Genomic DNA, 21,537 nt, shown 5'->3' with positions numbered 1-21,537 from the left:
GCTTTCTTTTAAATATGCAGTGTTATCCCGTTTTTTTAATTTAGTCTCGATTCTGTAAAGCACAAAAAAAAAATAAAAATAAAAAAAATACATACTGCATGCTTGTTTTCCCCCACAATTTAAAATACAATAAGTGGTGTCATGGTGGCGTAATGATGTGGAGGATATTTATCATATATTATTTAAATGTCACAGCCTGCCTTGGTGTTGTTGAACTGATGATAAAGTCACTGTACTCATATCGCCTTCAAAGTCCAACATCTTTGAGATGTGGTGGAACAAGAGATTCAAAACCTACAAATCTGCATTAACTGTGTGATGCAATCATGTGATATGGACAACAATCTCAGGAATGTTTCCAGCACCTTGTTGAGGGCTCCAACGTGGTATTAACAAGGTGTGAGTAATGAAATTATATGCCACATGTTACTTCAGCATCTGCTGCATAAACTTTACAACAAGCGTATTTGCTCTGACCCTGCTAACTACAGAACATTGAATTGATCATTTCCCATCGCTCTCGTTCCTTTGACAGCGTATATACCTGCAGTTCAAATCTACACAAAAAAACGCAGTAACATGTACTGTAATTCCAGTGTCTGAAGTTTAATCAGGACAATAAACTCAATAACAGTAGTAGTGCAACTTGCAGTAGTAGCTTTTACAGAAAAAGGGGACAAACAAAAACACAGAGACACTGCAGCAGAAGTCTGAAAATCAAGCAAACAACAAAATAAATTTAAAAAAAAGAAAAAAAAAAAAAAGATCTCCATTCAGCTTCGGTTTGTCTCATTACCTTGGCTGTGCAAGGTAAAATCTAGAACACGTACATAAGTAAGAGCTGGGTGTTTTACTTTGCAAACATGTTTATATAATAGTATAGCGGGAATGATTTAAGCCACAGTTTGACAGGCAAAAATACAAAAGTCATCTCCAACTTTAGGCATTGTTTTTCTTTATACCTGACCTTTAGTTCTTTAAGCAGCAGGAACAATGTAACAGCAGATTTCTTGCAGATTTTCATATCCTTAATGAATAAAGAGTCAGAGCTGAAAGTGCATGGGCTTGAGACCACGATGTCTAAAAATGAATTTACAGCTGTTCAAGACGCTCGTGGAAGAATCTGAAATTTATCTGGGATGTGACACGGCATAATCCTTAACACAATTTAAAAGACAAATAAATTACACTAACAAAACACTCACTCGCACACAAAACACACATTCTTAAATCTAATTAATTTAAAGAATAAAAATTAAAAAAAAATATTCAGCAGAGGGAATGTGATATAATACAAGTCATGAACAATATCGGGCAGACGAGTGAGCCAATTAAAGATGATGCAGACACCACTGAGGCTTTTTTTGACGTCGTCTGATAAAATGAACCAAGAACATTTCAAGTACTTGAAAACGTTTCTATCCATTTTGAAGTCACCTTCGTCAGGTAAAGCAGTGCTCCAGCCAGTAGTCACTAATGCCTGTTAGCTTATAACGCCACCCACACAGAGGTGATGACAGCAGCCGTGTTGACCAGTGAGGAAGACAAAGCACAAAAGAGTTGTGCCCGCCTTGCAGCCGCAGCATCGACAGAATCAAGTCTTTTAAAGGCAATTGAGTGTCCACTTCTGCCCCCTACAGATGGGAGAGCATCGTCCTCAGAGCTTTACAGGAAGACAAACTCTTCACTGCTTCTTCTGTTGTTGCTTCTGCCTAGTCTCCCTGGAGGCAGGATATGAGCTGGAGGTCCACTGTGATTGCTGCTGTGACCCTCAAGTCCATAATCCTGACTGTGGCCCTCCACAAAGGTGAAGACAGGATACTTCTCCTTCGACGATGACAGAGCCTGGAAGGACAACAAAGTCCAGTTAAAGCAGATAATCTTAAAAACAAAACAGAATATATCGCACGCAGAGAAAAAGAGGAAAAAAAAAATCAGTTTTTGACATTTTTCTTCTTCAAACTATCATAACGATATCTCCCAATTTATTATATTTAAATTTGTTTTGGGAAAATATTCCAATTTTGTTCTCCCACAATGGTAAATAATACTTCTAAAAATTAATGCATGAATTACTGAGAACACTTCAAGACTGGGCCAAGCTCTAGCAATGGTGAAAAATGTAATAATTTTAATGCAAAAGCCCAAACAAACCAATTACATCCTTGGCACATATATTATTTGAATGGAATATGAAGATCTACATACAGTACCTGCTTCGATTGTGTAGCACTCGCTTTCTACATTTGCTCTCGTATTCAACTGACTGTTAGGCATTACAAAGAAAAGCAGCCAATTCTCATGTTTTGACCTCAACTCAGAAAAAATAAAATCGGAAATCTTTGCTTGAAAAATTTGAGTAACTTGAGCTATTGAAATTGTATCTGTGCAGAAATGAAAACAGCAAGATGATTATTCAGCTTTCTGGAGCCGAAAGTGATGGCTTAATATTGCTTTTTTTCCCTCCAAACCAACTCAAACATATTTAACTGTCAGAAACAGGACAGATTTATCTCTACGAAAGAAAGAAAAAAAATGCTGCTCATTTCTAGTATGTTGTATAAATTAAATCAGAGCCACAAAAATGTGAGGAGGTTGCAAAAACTCACCTCACTGACAGCAGAACATAGAGACTCAAAGTCCTTCTTGTTCTTGGCGTAGAAACCGATGGTGCAGCTCGGATCCATACGGTTGAAGGGCATCTTTTTAGGAGAGCTACAGTGGAACGACTGCAGAGTGGTAAAAGGAGACATGGGTCATACAATAAACAGATCAGAGCCAACTAAGCAGACATGTTATCTTTAATGACCCGTGAATGAGTTTGAAGTCATATGATATGATCCCAGGAAAAAAAAGGAGATAAAAGCCAGACAGACAGAAGAGAAGAGTAATGAAGCAGGCAGCAAACCTCCAGTGAGAAGTTAACTTGACTGACATCGACCACTGGCTGGCAGTAGTGAGGATCCAGATACAGCAGCTGCTCATCTGCCAGACAGAGAGGAATCCAAGTATAAAACAATAAATCAAATAGTTAAATGATGAATAGTCTCTCATACTTTTTATAATTCAGACAGCTTGTTCCTGCTGACCTTTGTAACAACTACCACAGAAGCCCAAAGCTGTAAGTTACAAACTCTACTTCCTTAACAAACCACCAAAACATATGTATAATATTATATTAGACATTGATACAAAAGGCACAATTTATATTTTTAATTTCAGAGAGGCTTTGTGATGGTTCATACAGGAAGTTTCCATTTGTAGTGTGAAGATTTATTTGGGATGTGCTTTTTTGCCTTAAGGGTTTTAAACCATTGTCAGGTAGCAGTTAAACACATTAGCAATCAGCTAATAAGCGACAAAGTGACAAATGACACCACAGTTTTTAAAAGCACATTTTACTTATGCTTCTAGATATCCTAAGTTTAAGAGTAAAGTGTCGTGAAGAGTAATGCAGAGCGTGATAAGCAGAAGTAGCAGTTCTGCACCAAAGCAGCGCGTCATTATCCACACCTGAGAGAATGTGTGGCTCCTGCATCGCCACTGCAAGAATAATACGGGTTGCAGAGGAGCATAACAGCAAAAAATGTCAGTTCTTCCCTAGCTGCCCTTGCTTCGGCTGGATTTATGCAAAAAGATAAAAAAAAAAAAATGTACAGAGTATGTTTTTGGCAATCCTCACCTTGGAAACCAATGAAATACAGCGAATGTTTTGGTTTGCCTCCGATTATTCCAATACAGCATTCCAGTTTCAGGAAGTTCTGAGAATGAACACAAATATTTTTAATATGAGTTTAGACACTTAAAATCCTTTAGGAAGTGGGGTCAGGCACTGGATGGTTAACAGACCTTGACACAATCGATGTAGGATGGATTGAGGGCCTCCCCTCCCAGCCGGACAGGGACCAGTATGATAACAGACTTCCAGTCCTGACTGGACGGATCGGAAAAAGTCTGATTCAGTGACCGATCACACAGATGCACCACATCTTCTTTGTACACTACAAGGCACAGAAACAGTGAGGGTTAAAACAGGCATGATGTAGAGAGCAGACACTTTATTAGGTACACCTAGTTAGTACTGGTTTAGACTCCCTTTTGCAATCAGAACTGTCTTAATTATTTCCGGCACAAATTGAACTAAGCACTGGAAACATTCAGAGATTTTGGTCCATACTGATGTGACAGCATCACAGAGTTGCTGCAGATTTGACAGCTGCACATCTGTAATGCAAATCTCCTGTTCCACCACATCCCAAAGGTGCTTGGTTCATGTGAAATTTAAGGCTACGTCCACACTAATGTGTTTTTGTTTGAAAACGCATTGTTTTCTCTCCGTTTTGGCCTCCCGTCCACACTGAGACGACGTTTTCCCGTCTCGATGACGCATTTTAGTCATGTGGTGCAGTCATGTGACCAATTAAACAAAGATAGCGGAGTGCATTATACAGCAGTTGTTTTGATTGCTCTCAATTCTGACAGCCCTAAAAATGATTAATATCAGTTTGTACATGCTCCGGATAGCTTTTCTTCAAATTCTTTAATTCTCACTCGCTTTTGTGCATGCGCAGGACTGGAACGTAAGCGTTTTGGGTCGTTTCAATGTGGACGCACAACTCTGTGAAAACGACTGAAAACGCCAGTGGAGGCGGAGCGTTTTCAGACGAAAACGCAGTTTTCAAATCTATACAGCCTATCCGTAACCTAAGGTATCAGTCGGTACTAAGAAACTATCCCCCACACCATTACACCACAACCTGACAGGATCGATTTTATGTTGTTTATGCTAGACTCTAACCCTAGGATCCAAATGATACAGGAAAAAATAAGACTCATCAAGCCATTCTTCTGTTGTTTTGTTGAGCTTGTGTGACTTCTAGCCTCAATTTCCTGTTCTTAGCTGGTAGGAGTGGCCCTGGCATGATATTCTGCTGCTGTAGCTCATTACCTTCAACGTTCAAAGTGTTCTACATTCATAGAGGCTCTTCTAAATACTTAAATTATAATGAGTGGTTATCTGAGTTTCTGTTGCCTTCCAATCAGTTTGAAGCAGTCGGGTCACTCTCCTCTGATTTCTGGTATCCACAAAGCATTTTTGGCCAAATAACTCCTGCTCACTGGATATTTTTCTTTACTTTGGATCGTTCTCTAAAACCCAGAGATGATTGTGTGGGGAAATCCCAATAGATCAGCTGGAATATTCAGACCGGCCCGCCTGGTGCAAACAACCATGCCACATTTTAAGTTTGTTAATCCCCAATTCTGATAAATGCTTTTAACTTTAGATGTACAAAAACACTGACCGGTGAGTGTATTTACACTCTTAGTGCAAAGCAAATATCAATCTGCTCTTTTCTCATTATTAAGCTAAACAAATATCTGCTCTATAAATCTCACCTGTACAATCCTGAGCCACATATACAGCCAGGTTTGTGACCACAGATGTTTTGTCCACTGCTTTCCTGAAAGGGACAAGAAAACAATTCCATAATTCTGGAAATGCTTAACAGCTGTGTAAATGATTTCAGAACACAGAAAAGCCTTGCTTGCAAAAACGAGCCCTTACCGTAGTATGTGTGCGACTACAGAGGGGCCATACCAGTCACCAGCCTTCTTCCCCGAACCTTTGCCAATATCCACCAGCTGGTGAACGCCAAAAGGTGCTGGGGGCTGATCCCCAAACCAGGTAACAAGCCTGGAGTGGATGTGCTCTTGCCTGTCCTTTGTGGACTCGTAGACCCTTTTCTTCTGGCTGCATCTAGGTGCCTGACTGCTTGGCAGGGATTTCTCAGGGGTGCTGGAACCTCGTGGAGAGCCAAAGGAGGGTATTGGGACCCCTCCAGCCCGGGCTGGGGAACGTGGACGGAATACCTCAAAGTCCACATCAGTAAGCTGCTGACACTCTGGCCAAACCCAGTCTAGAAAAACAGAAACAAAATGTATTTATTTTATTTTTTTTCTTCAGACTTTAAACGATCAGAGGATGTTACAGACATGAGTATACACACAGAAAAAAAAACAGTATAAAACTGTGTATAAAACAAAAGAACGGAGTTAGAGAAAGGATGGGTTGTCAGTTTTTGAGTCAACCATAGACTGTATATAAAAGATGGACATGGCTACCATGTGGGAACCTGTAGGCGAGATCCCAAACCTGAGGGTTTTCTCCTTGCTATCATAGTGGTGGTTGATGTGACTGAGAAACCGAGGACACTGCTCACTCATCTGGAAATGACACCTAACTTTTTCTGTAACTGACCGAGGGGTGACGGGCGACGAACTGGGATAGTAAATTAAATGGTCTTTAACTGGCCAGTTCCAGAGTACAAAGTCAATGAATGACAAATGTCACACTGAGATTAGCACAGGTTATACCCTGGTGAATTCATAGCTTCCTGCACCCTCTACTCAGGTATCTCTCTTGGCTAAACCAGAAATGAGACACGGACCATCTTTAGCTTTGAGTTATATGTGAGGACACATCTTGGTCAGTGCCGCAACCTAATTTTTATGATATTTTATATTCTTAATGGATGAACACTTCTTATGTTGAAATGTAAAAATGTGTGTACCAGATGGAGAGTTCTACCTCTGGGCATCAAGTGAACCAGGAGCCCCTGTGCCAGCAGCATCTGCCCACTGCGCAGCATGCAGCCCCAACCACAGTCTGTTGTCCAGGTGGAGCCCTCCAGCTGAGGGAACTCTCTCCTATAGGTCAACCAGATCCTGGACACAAACGCTAGGCGGAACCGCTCCACCTCATCTGAGAGGGAGTGAAATAGAGAGGTGGAGCAAGAGACACACAAACACACACATATTTAGAGCTCTAGCACTTTGTTCAAGCATTAAGCTGTTTGTATTACTAATTTTAAATGATGAAAAAGCTCAGTTATGATACCTGCATATAATATTTTGGAAATAAAAGCGCAGGTTTTGTCTGTTTTAGTTCCTACTGCTCAGCTTTCTCATGTCAAATAAACATTTAAATAGGAAACGGTTAACCAGTGTGGTTAGCCACAGCACACATCACTACAACACCTGGGGTCTATTCTTCTTTACGTTTCTCTAGAGAGGAAATAGTTTTAAGATGTATGAATACATTTAGCACTTACCTTCACTGTTAAGCAGATAGGAGTGACCCAGGACAGTCACAGGAGACATCTTGTTGAAGGAGGTTTTAGACTTAACAGTCCAGCCTGCAGACAGAGGCGCAAAAAAGATTCTCAAAGCAGAAATCTCAGTACTCCTCTATATAAACAAAAATCCAACACTCAGTCTTCATTACTTAAAACTGACTACAAACCATATTTGACATTATTCCATGCTGACATAAGTTTGGCCTTGAGTTTGTCCATCTCGTCAAGCTCCCCGGCGGCTTCTCTGCTGGCACCTTGAGTTTGTGGAGGCCTGACTCCAAAGCTGCCCTGCCGCTCCATGGGCTGCTGCTGCCTCCCCCTGTCCACCAGCTCATCTTGCATGACTCCCCCTACGTATTGTGCTGCACTCGGGGAAACTGAGTTCATGGCTCCGAGACCTCAGAGCTTACCTCTTGTGCTCCTCATTGCGACACAGAACTGATGAATGAACGAAAAAGAGGAACAACACAAGAATCTAGGTAAAAAATTAACTACTGATGCATCTTGTACTCAAAACGCTTTTACACTCATCCTGCCACTCATATACTTATTAACTCAAATATTTATTTGGATTTAAACTCATTTTAAAAGTGGCTTTTCTTCTTTGAATACACAGCACACAGTTACACTGGATTTTTCCTGGCTCTTAATTATCTGTGCCATCTTGTTTAACAGAAGTCTGAAATCTCCCTGTTATTTCTAGTTTATAAACACAAGTGGATTTTATGTTTCATCAAATTAAACTGTAGGTTTGAAAAGCCTCTTGAAATATTTATCTCTGAGTGCTGAATGTTTTTCATCTTCTACATTGCCGTTGTCACATATATCCAGTTATCAACGGATAGACGTGACATTTGTCATCCATGTGATGGTAATAAGTAATAAGTTTCCATTCTGTAATCAGAATGCTAAATATACATTTACTGATGCCTTTTGCTTCTGGTCAAGTACCACCCACAGGTCTTGAAGTCTGGCGGTATAAGAATACTGATAATCCTCTGTAGTGCCTGGTGTATTTCCACTCAATAGTTTTGTTTATGCTGACATTCTACCTTGATGTAAAGAGCAATTTGGAAAAAAAAAAAAGTAAGATTCAGAGGCTCCATGAATCCTGTACTGATCATTTTCTATGGTATTTTCCTTTTATATATTGATTATTAGCCTGTAAATTTAGAGAAACTTTTCATTGTTTAGCAGATTCTAACTAAAGTACACATTTTCAGTTTCAACACTGCCTTCAGAGATGAGCACCTGTTTCTGGTTTGTATGCTCTAACATTTTTTTCTCCTGAAACCTGGTTGTGTGTTTTCTGTTTGATGTAATAGGAGGACCAGCTGTGTTGGTGGTTGTGGGGAGTGTTGTCTTGTTTTCATGTTTCATGTTGCTAAAAACAAACAAACAAACAAACAAACAAACTCAACCCAATTTCTCTATTGTTAAAACGGAATTGGTAACAACCAAAGAGGCAGAGTTTGCACTTTGGCAGATAAATGACTAATTACATAAACCATTAGGGTAAAAGAAGAAGTCAAATTTTTAGCTGATGTATGCGGGTATGTAATTGCAACAAATTTTATTTCCCCTGAAAACATCAAAGTCATTCATTAAATAATACTTCTTATAAGAAGGAGGATTGTTATCCATGGCTAATCACTTTCTAACATTCACACAATAAAACTGAAGTAGCACGTACAACTCTGGATTCAGTGCCCAAGGACACTTCCGCAGGTAGACTTAAACGGTGAAGGAACCTGCTGACTGACAGATGACCCACTGAGCCACCTGAGCCGCAGTGACTAAGACAGAGAGCTGGAAACGAAAAGACCCATTCTATGTCCAACTTCCACATTTACTATAATTGCTGTATTCTTTTATGTAAATGTCACTGGTATTTGAATATCATTTTAATGTGTGCCCCTAGATATTTATATTTTTCTAAAAACTCTGTAAGGTCATTATTAATAACTACTGAGGAAGCTGCTTGCTTTTGCACCTTCTTAATCACATGTGCATTTGAAGCCTCCCTTGTGTATTTGTATCATCAGCTTGTATAACTGATTGAACTGTTGCCAGGATACTATTGCGAAAGAGATGTTTAATCTGAGTTGTCTGTCTGGTTAAGTAAAATAAAAACATGTTTGTATATGCACAATTTTCTTTTTAGTCCTCTTGCATTATACAGTCTGTCAATGATCCACACTCATACTTTCTGCTGAAAACAATATGCTTGCGTTTGAGAGATCTGATAACAGCCTAAGGACCTGAGCAGTTCACAGGTTTCCTTGTTTCATTATGGATGTTTAACTCTAGAAAAAAAAACAAGAACAAAGTAAGATCCTTCGTTTTTTAACATCTGTAAGTCAGAATCAAGGGCAAACAGCACAAAGAAACATTAAAAAACCCCAAACTGTCAGAGTAAATCCGAGTAATCATCCACAGCTGCCCATTTGAAGCACCGCAGCAATTTCCTAATGTTGTAAACCTGCTCAACATTTGGCAATAAACCCCATTCTGATTCTGATTCTGATTTCACAATTTGAAAAACACTTAAGGAAAGTACCAGAGACCTTTTTCACCCTGCCCTGAAACTGATGAGTAGCACTTTCGACAGGGAACAGAGAGTATTACGATGAGTACTAACTGATCCTGCTGATGGAAACGTTTCTATGGTAGAGAAGAAAAAAAACACTCATCATGTGATAACCATTTGACAACCGGTATGTCGGGCTTTTCAACGTCTGTAAAAGTCATCTGATGATGATGGTGGCTACCATTTTTCATCACCTGTAAGTCAACCGGTTTATTAACCATAATCTATTATAGAAACACTCTCATGACACGACCAGTGTCAGGGTATATGAACGGATTCTGACCAGCAGCCTCACTGTCAATTCCCATTTACTGCTCTGGTCACAAAGACTCACCAGCACTATAGCGCATACCTAATTTAAAAAGCGTCTTTCACCATTATTAAAGAATCAAAGGCCAGCAACAACATACCTGATGTAAAGGTCGGTTAAGCAGGTCGGTACCCCGTAATAGAGCCACTCATTTCGGATATTTCCTCCCTCCTGGCGTACAGCGGCAGCCTGAGACTAGCTGGCTGAACACGCTAACTTCTGCAGCTAGCCCCGGCGTTAGCTCTCTAGCACTGAAGACGGAATCCCCGAAGAGCTTAATGCTTTTATAATAAAATACAGTTAATGTACGAATGGTAGACTTCCTCCCATTTAACACAGAAAGTCATTTATCTACACGGTTACGAAAATAAGCTACTACATAGCGTCTATGCTGCTCCGTGTGACAGCCCCTGACCGGACAACATTTACTTCCTGTTGTCCTTTTCCGGCGCACCACTATTGGTTGAATTAAATCCTGTAGCAAATCTGATAGGATAATATTGCACTAATGCGCAGTGCACGGTGCCATTGGCTAATAATAAGTCCTGTAGTTATGCAATGAGTGACCTGGTTAAAAAGTATGCGTTACTAAACATAAATAATAAATTTAGGTACAAACATGCCAACAATTGAAAAAAGTTAAAATAATAAGTAACATACAATTTTGGTTTATATATTAGTAAATAATTATGGTGTAATTAGTTACCTTTGTGCAGCTTTCAACCAGAATAACCATCATACATCCAAAATCCAACAAAAAAAATCTCAAGCAGGACCCAGTAAGGAATTGGCAGAAACGCCAGCTACTGATAGATAGAGCAGTTTCTTGAGGCTGTAAGACCAGGGTGAGCACTGTAGACAGTCCAGGTGTTATGCCTGGACTGACTACAAGAAAGCCTGTGAATCAGTCCCTCATGCATGGATCCTGGAGTGCCTAGAACTGTACAAGACAGGACCTTAAGAGCCTTCTTTAGGAAAGTCACCATCAAGAGTGGGATTTACCAAGGAGATGCTCTGTCCCCACTGCTGTATAGGCATAGGCCCGAACCCCCTTTTAGCCAGAACATTAAGAAGACTAGATATGGATACAGACTACAAAAGGGAGCAAACATTAGCCACCACCTCTATAAGGAAGGAATGAGTCTGAGCACTAATGAGTGTCAGAACCACCATCAAGGATGAAACAGCAAGGTCCATGAGTACACCAGGATGATGGTCACAACTGATTATGGGAACCCTGCGGGACTTCTTAATACAGACAGACAAACTGGTGATGGCTAACCAACTGGACATAGTAGTGGTGGACACGCAGAGGAAGACAGTCATAGTGGAAGATGCAGCTGTACCAAGTGAAAGCAACATGAGGGAGAAGAAACATCAGGAGCTCAAGAAATACCAAGGGCTAAGATGTGTAGGGTGAAGGCAACAGTGGTGACTGTGGTAATCCGATGACTGCCAAACGGGGGAAGTGGCTCCAGCAGATCCCATAAACGATATTCGAGAGCTCCGTCCAGAGCAGTGCACTGTGCAGGACTCTCAAGCCCCCAGGGCTTTGGTAGAAGACTCAAGCTTTAAGGATAAAGAAGGGTAAGTAACTTTATACTATATACTTATAACATATATTTTTAACCTGTCATCCTATCCCTGGCATCCTCCTGTGTCACACCAATCCTCTGCATGTCCTCAATCACTGCATCCAATCTTTTCTGTGGTCTTTTTCTCCTGCTCTCAAGCTCAATATTCAACATTGTTTGTCCAGTATATTCACTTACCCTCTGCTGTACATCTAACCATTTCAGTCTTGCCTCTTTAACTTTCTCTTGAAACCCCTCAGCCTAATTTGTCCCTCTGACATACTCATTTCTAATCTTGTCCATATCAGTAACTCTTAATGAAAATCTTCTCTGCCTCCTGTCTTTTGTCAGCATCACTGTCTTCAAACCAAACATCATAGCACACACCACTACCATCTTTTAAATGAGTAATATATTAACAGACCTGTCATATGTCTTCAAATACATATGGATACATTTTCATGTAAAAATAAATTACCTCCAAGCATTTGATTTTCAGGGGTTAGACTGATGGTTATAACATTGCTTAATTAATTAGCTATGAAAGTAATAATTTATTACACCTGTACAGCTGCACAGCTGTTATAGGGCAAACTGCAGACAGGTTGCCAGTTTACTGTATCACAGAACGGTAGACCACTTAACCTCACATGCATGTCTTTGGACTATGAGAGAAAGTCAGACTACCCACAGAGAACATGCATCTCTACACAGAAAAGGCCCCAGCTGGCCTGGTTAAGTCAGACCCAGGGCTTTCTCATTGTGAAGCAACAGGACTAACCACTGTACCACCATGATGCCCTAGTTCAAGCACACTATTTTGATTTAATTTATCCTTATTCTAAGAAAAGAATTCAGTGCGAATATGCACAAGTAGTGCAAGTATTTGTTTAGTTCCGTCTTAACATGGCTTCACGTGTGGAGGTTACACATACATCATGCCCTAGACTTGGTCCCTAAGGTTAACTGGTGATTCCAAACTGACTGTAGGCTCAGATGTCAGTGTGTGGTTGTCTGTCTCTGTAGTGGCTCACAGCTTGTACAAGGTGTGCCTTTTTTCTTGCTCTGTACCAGCTAGGAAATTCTCCAGCCTCCCTGCAACTCCAAAAGTAGGAGAAAACAGATGGGCCTTAGACACTTAAAAGGATGTGAATGTTTTCTCCACTAGTCAATGACAGTTTTGTTTTGTTTTTTTCAGTAGAAGAAGAAGATTCCAATCCATTTTATTTTGTTAATAAATGCAGCTAACTGTAATCTTGATAGTCTTGGTAGGATCAGAGGCCTTTTCATTTGCAAAGGAATCAGCTTCATAAACCTTTTCACAGCTGGAGAAACACAGAGATAACTAATAACATTAACTATGACTTTATTCCAGAGATTATAGCGCTGCAGCAGCTGTGAAAGGTTATTAGCTACACCTGTCTTTGACGGCTCTAAATGCTCTAAAAGAAGGTCTATTTTTTAAAAATGATTCATATTTGCCCCTAGGTAACACCCTTTCATAAAGTAGGACACTGAAGTCAGAATTAACAACACCCACCAAGCTCTCCTATTAGTAACAGCTACGATGACATGAACATCTTTTTTCAGGTGTAAAGAACTTATTAATAATTACCTGCACGCTGTAGCCAGAGGTGTGCTTACTGTGATAAATGCTGCTGTGGGATTAGAGGTTAAAGCCAAAAAAGAGTGAGATCCTGCAAGTTTTGGAACAAAAACTGAATTTTATTCCACGTACTGCACTTCAGGTGTCTGCATTTAGGTCACACCTATCACAAACAAAAATGCCGCAGTGGTACAACTAAATACACTTCGAGTGAACAGAGAAATGTGGAATGTTTTTATACTTATCAGACTTTTGTGTTCATTTGTAGAATCCACACTGTATACAGGATAGTAACTTACAAACAATATCATCAACTCAAGATTTTTTTTCTTTCAAATAAAGTGCATTTCTACTACTCTCTCTGTCAACCACGGAAAGAAAAAGACATTTTAAAACATGTATTATAGACACCACTGATCAGCAAAAGGCCTGAATTTTGATACAATAACTGCAGGAGTTTGTTTTCTTAATCGGGTGATTTGAGATGACCTGATGACTCCTTTATTACATCAAGGTATAAAAGAACTCCTTGCTGTGAATATAAGACAGTATATTTAAAAACGTAACTATTCACAAAGATATAATTAACAGTCACAACGGAAAATTAATAATTCATGTTTCAAGTGTTCATTTTATAATTACTGCAAATATTTTGTCATTAGAACTTTAAATGCATATTTGGTAACCGTATGGCTAACAACAACCATCAAATCAGTGCTCTGCACTTCATCAAGGAAACACTCACTCCAATAGATTATGATATTTCAAATATTTGATATTGATGCTAACCACTGGAGGGCAGTAGAGTAGTGTGTCAAATGGGAAAAGAAATCCCTGCCAAGCATGTAAGGCATGGGATATGTTTTCATATTCATGAATGGTTATGTGAAAAAACTGCTGCCAACACAGCAGAGATCAGCCTCCTGGTTTGTAGCTCTATGCAGTCTTAAGCTCATTGTTGCGGATTTCCAGGCAGATACAACAATGTAAAGCAACAAGCGGCTGCTCTTCGTTAAACTGTACACTGAACACCCAGTCGGAAGTGACCGAGACAAACTTTCACTAGATATGTTGTGCAGATGAACCACTTGTTTGAGGTTTGGAGGTAAAAGTACATTTTAATCCGTGAACTTCTGCATTGGTGTCAGATTTACATGCTGTTGTTGGCTGAATCAGTTTCCCTTTTATGTTTTTAGAACCTTGAATATCTACAAAAAATCTAATCACTGGCAGAAAGTGACAATTAACAATCACATCTGGATTAATCTGTTTAGCCACCTACTCTCACACATGGATTTGCATAAGATTATGTACACTGGATAGTCATGAATTACAAGAAAGTGACTATGACCAATGAGAGAGGAACATCTTTTTGTGTGTGTGTGTGTCTCCTGTGAACATTTCCCAGCATTCCTGCTGAGATCACTGACAAACACTTTTATCTGTACGTTGCACAGCAAAATGTGAGGATTATATTAATCAGTCTGGACAAGCTAACTTGTAAGTACCTAAATACAAAGTCATTCTGATTACACTGTAGATAGCCTGGTTTAAAGAGAACGGGCTCGATGTGATATTCCATGTATGCACAAACCCTACTTTTGCTATAGAGCCCTTTAACAAGTAGATTATAGTATGCTACATCCTTGACTGCCTGCTTTTTCAGATTTGACTGAAAACAACACACGGGGTTCACTGCATATGTGCATAATACATTTTTCTATGCCTTAACATGCTATAGTCTCCCAAGCAACCTTCACTGTGCCGGTTTGATTTGTTGGGGAAGGATTTCCTTCCTGCTTAAAAAATAAAATAATACTTTAACTGTTACTGGATCCTGACTGCTCATTTTGAGGAGAATTTTCATGCCAATGACCCTCGCTGAGTCTGCCGAGTCTTTGAACAGACACAAACATGGTCACACGCTTCTTAATCCACTCATAAACACACTTGTGTCCTAATTCGTGTGACCACAGGCGTATGGATTTAAATGCATGAAAATCAGCTGCTGACACGGCTGCTTCCTGTGGCGATGTGCGAGTGTGTGTTTGCGAATGTGGCAGCAGCCAGAGATGGAGTGAAGAAAAGGGCTGCGGTAGCCCATCCTGCGAAGGAGAGATAAGCGCCGAGGTCTGACGTTCTTGCTTTCCTCTGTGGCCTTCAAGAACCACCAGAAATTGTCCCAGGGTAGCTAAACGCACATGCGCTTGCACACACAAACACACACACACACAAAATCCCCTACGACAGAGATTGCGAGACTGTGCTCGCTGTGACGTCCACTGACAGAGTGCCTGCTTTGGCTTCGTCTGACCGTTTAACTCAGGAAAGTAAACTGCTGGATGATGAATAAAGAGCTCAATTATCTTCTTACTCAGTAACTGTTTGATGTGTCAACTTTGATTTGACTGTTTCACTGCTTTGGTTGACGAGCAGTAAAAAAAAAAAAAAAACCAAAATCAAAAAAAACCCAAAACAAAAAAAGGGCTGGCTGAAAGAAAAAATAGAGTGACTGGATTTGGTATTCACAGTATTCAGCATGTTTTGATCTGTAAAGCACTTTTTGACCATCTTGTACCTATTACACATGTACAGTACAAACCATGTGACATGCATTCACACAGACTCACATATACATCTGATAAAGTGTTTCACATTACATTTAGAGTCCTCTTATTAAAGTATTTATAATAGAAAATCAACAGTTAATGCACCTTTACAGTAGATCTTTTACTCCTGGTTTTAGGTTAGATTCAGTCAGTGATTGGAATCAATAAATAACATTTTATACTCTTAAACTGGAATGTACATTGGTTTTAAGTGCTAGTCTTCTGTTGCATTGTCCAAAAAAGGCATCTTCTTTTTTTTTCTTTTTACTAAAGTCCCATTTAGGGACTCCATGAGGTCACATTTTCGGCAGGCTGCTACCTGTTGCCTTCTCTAGCGGTGAACCAGCAGGACTCTGGGTCACCACTGCAGCCCCAACAACCACTCGACCTCCAGCTGGAGAGTCAGACTTTCCCACTGTGCCTCCCTGTTTTTCCTCTGCTGCTTTAGACTGCTGCTCTTTGCTCTTGGCCCCCTCTTGAGAGCCGAGCTTGATCGGCCCGAGGACGTTTTTGGCCACAGTGGTCAGCTGGCTGACGAAGCTTGTCTTGTCACCAGGGGAGACAGGCCGTGACTTACAGAGGGAAGGTCCACAGAGGGAGGGGGTTACCGCGGTTGGGGAAGGAGAAGGAGAGGGTGAGTGCTCCTCCACCACCTCCAGACGACATTTGTCCTCCCAGTCGAGTGATCCCCGGTAGCAGTTGACAGCCCCGAGTCCCTGCCTTACTTTGGCCAGTGACAGCGCCTGCCCATGCGGGGGAACGACAGGAGGGAGGACCCGAGCTGGTAGTTTGGGGCTTTTGGAGCCAAGGTCTGGTGTCCTTGTGTCACTGCTGTCAGTCCCCATCTTTCTCAGGGCGTCTCCAACTCCTGATGGTTTAAAGGTTTTGCTCAGAGGACCTCCTGTCACTGTTGTGATGATGCCAGCGGACTTATCTGGAGCAGAAACAGAGCTTTTGCTGTAGGCAGCTCCAGGAAGACCACACCGGCTCTTGTTGTCTCCTTCCTGCTTTGATTCAGGTCTGCCCCCTAGCTGCTGCTCCTGTGGATGTTTACTGTTAGAAAACAGACTTTTGGCTATCTTGGAGTCTAGCTGTTTTGGAGACATGTCCGCCTGACTCTGGGTGAACTTCTCAGGCCCCTTGTGAGCACCTAAACCCCCTGTTGTTTTGGTAGGCGTGCTAGGGGTTATAGCTTTAGTAGTTCCTGCACTTAGTACAGAGCTTTGTGAGTTCAAAGGCTGCTCACTTGCATGAGGTTTTCTTCCTAAGGATGACTGCGATCCTGTCCCAGCCTCCTTCTCCCTCTCCACTCCTCTCTCTTTCTCTTCCCTCTCCCTTCCAGCCAGTAGTGTTTCCCTGCTCAGTGGTGACTCCTGTCTCCCTAGTCTCCTCGCTGGCTTCAGCACACCAGTCTCTGGGGAAGTTGAGGATGAGGGTAGAGGGGGAGGATTAGGAGGCAAATTTTCCCCTTCTGTCTCCAGCAGGCTCTGGAGCCCAAGCTCGCAGAGGAAGGCGTCCTTGCGGTACTCAGAGTGCTGCACCTCAAGGCTGTGTTTCCTCAGTGGACCCCCCAGCCCTCCTGTAGAGCTTGACTGGGTTAGAGGTGAGCCGAGCTTCTCTGCTGACTGCACGCGTTTGAGGAGAGGTGATCGCGGAGGCTCGGCACTCTTGGGCCTGGGACGTACCACCGGCGGGGAAGAGTGGAGCTTGGCAGGGAAAGACTGGGTTGTGTTGGAGCTCCCTACAGTGTGACCTGGTAAAGGTGGAGGTGAAGACTGGGTGGGGGAGGGCGTGTGAGCCAACGGGGACAGTGGAATATTACCGGCAGACTTACAACGGGCAGACCGATACTGGCGATGGAGTTTCGGGGAGAGGCCGTGCAGTGAGCTGGGTCTCATGTGCTGTGAGGGAGCCGGGGAGTTTGGAGTGCTGGATGCTGCAGAGCTGCTCTGAGAGGACGCACCTGCAGAGAGCAGAAAAGATGAGTGAAGCTGTCAAAACCCCCAAGGAAGTAAAATTAATTTGTGCACTGTTTATTTTCAGTGTCCTACCCAAGTATGAGGGCTCAGGGGTGGAGCGATAGCCCTGAGTTGGAGACCGTGCAGACAGGCTGTGAGTTGGGGAGCCGGGAAGACTCTCACTGGAGGACAGAGAGCGATTCAGGGAGGACAAGCTGCGGCTGGTGTGCAGGAGATTGGACTGTTTTGTGATCTTGCGGAACAAGGAGCTACGCTTCTTACTGCGGGATAGAGAAGAGAATAATTAAAGAAGGAAGGAAGGTCTGAATTGGGAACAAAGATAACCGACAGTAATTTACAGTATTTATTAACTTCGTTTAAAAGCACAGTACTGATGGGTTTGCAAGTAATGCGTACTAGCTACATACAGTACACTGAGTATTTTAAACTGTTGCTAAGCATTTCTCAAAAACACTGCACAATTTTGCATTAATTCTCTATTATTTTAATCATATCAGACTCGGCGATGTGCTGCTCTACAGTGTTTTGACAAATTTCCTGTCATTGCTGCATTCAAGATAGCTTTGACCTTAAGCAGTTACTGACTTCGAAGTCTTGTTATAGTCTCCGAAGATATTTTTTTTTTGTAGTACATTAAAATAAACAGAAATCAGGTTCTGCTTTAAATGTATAATGTGTACCTCAGCCACAAAACTGTTATAATCAATAAAGCAAAACACGTAAAGCTCTTCAGTTAGTAAGGCTAACTCTTCTTTGGTCTATAGCCATTATAATAATGAAAAATATGTTATTGAGGCGAGAGTTCAGCTGAGTCGTTGTATAAGTGCAGTGTAGCAGCTACTTGTCCTACTTGTCCTGGCTGTCTTTGCCCATCGTCCTCTTGTTTCGCCGGGCCATCTTGCACTTGTAGCTGGCCTTACGAGCAGGGCCCACTTTAATGGAGGTGTTCTCAAAAGGTGTGGTTGTCACCGTCACCTTGTTGCCACTCTGCACAGAAGAGCAATAATAATTTCCGCACTGACAAGCCCATTTACATAAAGCCTTCTCTTGAAATTGAAAGCTGGTTATTTATATTGCCAGCGTGGAACAACTGAGAATAAATAAGCCTGCTGACCTTGAGGATGAGCTCCACTACTTCAGTGTGGACCAGACCGTGGACGGGCTCCCCGTTGACATGAGTGATGAGGTCACCAGCACAAAGGCCAGCTTCCTGGGCGGGGCCACCGTCCTCCACATGCTGCCAAAACGCAAAAAATATTCAAGTTTGCGGAAGGGGGAAAATCACCTCCATGTAAACAGAATGCTCATGTTGTGATTCTCACTGGTAAATCTCAAGACAAGACAAATATTTTCAGATCAGATTATGTAGCATATTTGTGTATGGTGAGATTAGAAAAGTGGCTCTAACGTTCAACAGCAGTGATCTTGTTATGTCCCTATTGTCCAGCTTTACCGCCGTCCTAATCCTGCTCTGCATTCTAAGTGCTTCCCTTCAGTTTAATCCCCTTTTTTAAATTATTGATTCCTATTTAATGGCAGCTCCACTTCTAAAAGCACACTCACAAATCAAAACACAGGCCATCCCTCTTTGCGTGAGGTTATGGAGTTCAGCTACAACATTAATACATGTCTGAGAGTTTCTTACCCAAACAATGTGATGTACGCTGTAGATATCACTGTCTCCAATGTAGACTCTGATGGCTCTGAGAGTAAAGCCATATTTCTTTCCGGAGCGGTGGATGGTAATGGGGGAGCGCAGCACACTGACTGCTGGGAAAAAGTCTCTGCTGGGTGAAGAGTCGCGTGACGAAGGGTTGGAGGAGAAAGAGTGGGGCGACATGGGACTGGCCAGCGGGGAGAAGCCGCCATGCTGCTCCACTAAAAGCAAGGAGACGGTAAAGAGGAGAAATAAGTATGACGTATCAGTAGTATTATTAAATGTTTCATTGTCTCTTTCCTTGCCCTTCTTACCTGACGGTATGATAACAGACAGGGCCGTGGCAGAGGCTGATTTAATGACCTTGTTGCCTGCTCTGGAGTTTCGCTTCTCTCCCTCACCAGACAAATGCTGATGGCGTGCCCTCCGGAGGACCAAGTCATTTGTTGCTCGTGGCCCCAGAGGGTCATACAGAGGAGTCATCACATCCCGGCCGGTTGCTGCAGGACCTGGGGATAATGTGGTGATGGCTGTGGTAATGCCCGGTGTCTCTCCTGGCCTTGGAGATTTGTCTGTGAGCACACAAATTAATAACAATGTTAAAAATGACTCAGCTGACTCAACAGTAGCCATCTTATAGGCAAAACCTCTTTTGCTTTCTCTATCTGCTCTAAAATCTGTCACTTTCTCTCCTTGCAAACATTTCACTATCTTTGAGGCTTTCCCGCCTGCTGACACACCTGCCCCATTGATCTCCTTCAGACTGTTCCTTTGCTCCAGCAGGCTCGGTGAGGGGACAGTAGTCCCGTCCAGCGAAGTGCCACGGACCTTCATGTAGTTCTGGCGGGACAGGAATTCGGACTCGCCCTCTAGAGGTGAGGCAAAACGATGCGTGTCCATCAGAGCTGAGAAGCGTCGTCGGGCACCAAGAGGAGGGCTCGCATCACCTTCTGTGTAGAGGGACTCTGAACAGGACAGGCGCTTCCTGTAAGAGAAGGATGCAGTCAGAGAAGGTAATGGCACAAATTTCTCTGCAACCACGCAAGTGACTGTCTGCTCTAACAGTGCAGCAATGACTATTACAGCCCTACAGAACCTGTGTGGGTGTGTTTTGCTTTTCCTTCCCTGCTTTTGGTAATTACCATTCTACAAAAATTCAGCCGATGGGAATGTCTATGATTCTAGACTAGGAATAATAAAAACTCACAATTTAAGAAATATGACAAAAAGTCTGAGACGATACTTTTTTAAAAAATTTCTAAGGAAAACATTTCTTTCTAGTTAATGAACCACATCACTTCACTTTGCATTTGAATTAGCAGTAATTAAACACCAGTGATTTTTTTTAGCAGAGAAAGACAGGACACAATCAGATCATGTATTTTTATTATTTTTCTAATTAAATCATAATTAAATAATGAGCTGTAAGAAAAAACACTTGGCTGAAGAGAGAGATGATACAGATAATGTCCATTTGTTTTGGCTGGGGAGAAAATATGTAAGGTAATAAATAATGAGTCTCTTGATTTTCTATTATGGAGACAGAACCTATCAGTTATTTCCTTTCACGTGTGAATACAGAGTGATTTCAATCCCGACAAACAGCCTGAGGTGAAATGGAGACATGAGAAGTAATGGAAATCTGTTTCCTGTGTATGCAAACCACAGTATGAAGGAATTAGATCTCACAATGAGAGTAAATTTTCCATTTATGCGAGCTACAAACTAAAATGATTGATGCAAGCTAATTAGAGGTCTTTAGTTTTCAATATTAAGATTGAGGCAGGCGTTTCCTGTAACAGACGAAGAGCTAATAAGCTGTGTCTGTTAGGAACTGAAACAGCTTCAGAATCAAGGGTACAAGTATCATTGAACCACTTGCACTCAAACTAATGAAATGGAATAAAACTAATGAATCTGTTGAACAGAAACATATGAGGCACCAATCAAACTCGGCTCTCCTCCTTCAGACTGGGTGGATCTGATGCTGTTTTTGTCTCAAAGTGAGTGCAAATCCTCACACAAAGATCTTTTTATACAACGAGTGTCAGAACTGGTGTGAGTGAGATGGAAATA

At 41.7% G+C, this 21,537-nt stretch overlaps 2 protein-coding genes across 2 annotated transcripts in view; both read right to left on the bottom strand.

The window, feature by feature from the left end:
- Positions 1-200: 200 nt before the first annotated feature.
- Positions 201-10,462, bottom strand: atg4da (autophagy related 4D, cysteine peptidase a). The gene is made up of 11 exons (XM_085410114.1): positions 10,137-10,462; positions 7,304-7,574; positions 7,113-7,196; positions 6,590-6,763; positions 5,567-5,918; positions 5,398-5,462; positions 3,850-4,001; positions 3,683-3,761; positions 2,909-2,985; positions 2,610-2,729; positions 201-1,845 (listed from the first exon to the last, which is right to left on the bottom strand). Exons 2-11 carry the CDS (start codon positions 7,521-7,523, stop codon positions 1,666-1,668), a joined length of 1,503 nt encoding a protein of 500 aa, XP_085266240.1. The 5' UTR covers positions 7,524-7,574; positions 10,137-10,462; the 3' UTR covers positions 201-1,665.
- Positions 10,463-15,609: 5,147 nt separating this feature from the next.
- The window catches only part of mast1a (microtubule associated serine/threonine kinase 1a), a 78,364-nt gene continuing 72,436 nt past the window's right edge, over positions 15,610-21,537 (bottom strand). The window contains exons 21-27 of the mRNA XM_085410111.1: positions 20,202-20,446; positions 19,776-20,033; positions 19,450-19,682; positions 18,919-19,041; positions 18,655-18,791; positions 17,877-18,064; positions 15,610-17,788 (exon numbers count right to left, since the gene is read on the bottom strand). Coding sequence (XP_085266237.1) covers positions 16,122-17,788; positions 17,877-18,064; positions 18,655-18,791; positions 18,919-19,041; positions 19,450-19,682; positions 19,776-20,033; positions 20,202-20,446 — 2,851 coding nt within the window. The 3' untranslated portion in view covers positions 15,610-16,121. The remainder of the gene's footprint in view (positions 17,789-17,876; positions 18,065-18,654; positions 18,792-18,918; positions 19,042-19,449; positions 19,683-19,775; positions 20,034-20,201; positions 20,447-21,537) is intronic.

The sequence above is a fragment of the Rhamphochromis longiceps genome, linkage group LG6 (genome assembly GCF_057381845.1).
Source record: "Rhamphochromis longiceps isolate RC_006_pf linkage group LG6, R_longiceps_female_GT1.1, whole genome shotgun sequence".
In the NCBI taxonomy this organism is placed as follows: domain Eukaryota; kingdom Metazoa; phylum Chordata; class Actinopteri; order Cichliformes; family Cichlidae; genus Rhamphochromis; species Rhamphochromis longiceps.
This window is presented reverse-complemented; position numbering and strand designations above follow the sequence as displayed.

Coding starts and splice junctions, on each gene's coding strand:
- atg4da (XM_085410114.1), bottom strand. CDS start 7,523: ATGAACTCAGTTTCCCCGAGTGCAGCACAATACGTAGGGGGAGTCATG. Junction 5,919..6,589: donor GGTTCACTTGATGCCCAGAG/GTAGAACTCTCC, acceptor CTGTTTTTCTAG/ACTGGGTTTGGCCAGAGTGT. Junction 2,986..3,682: donor GTATTTCATTGGTTTCCAAG/GTGAGGATTGCC, acceptor TCTGTCTGGCAG/ATGAGCAGCTGCTGTATCTG.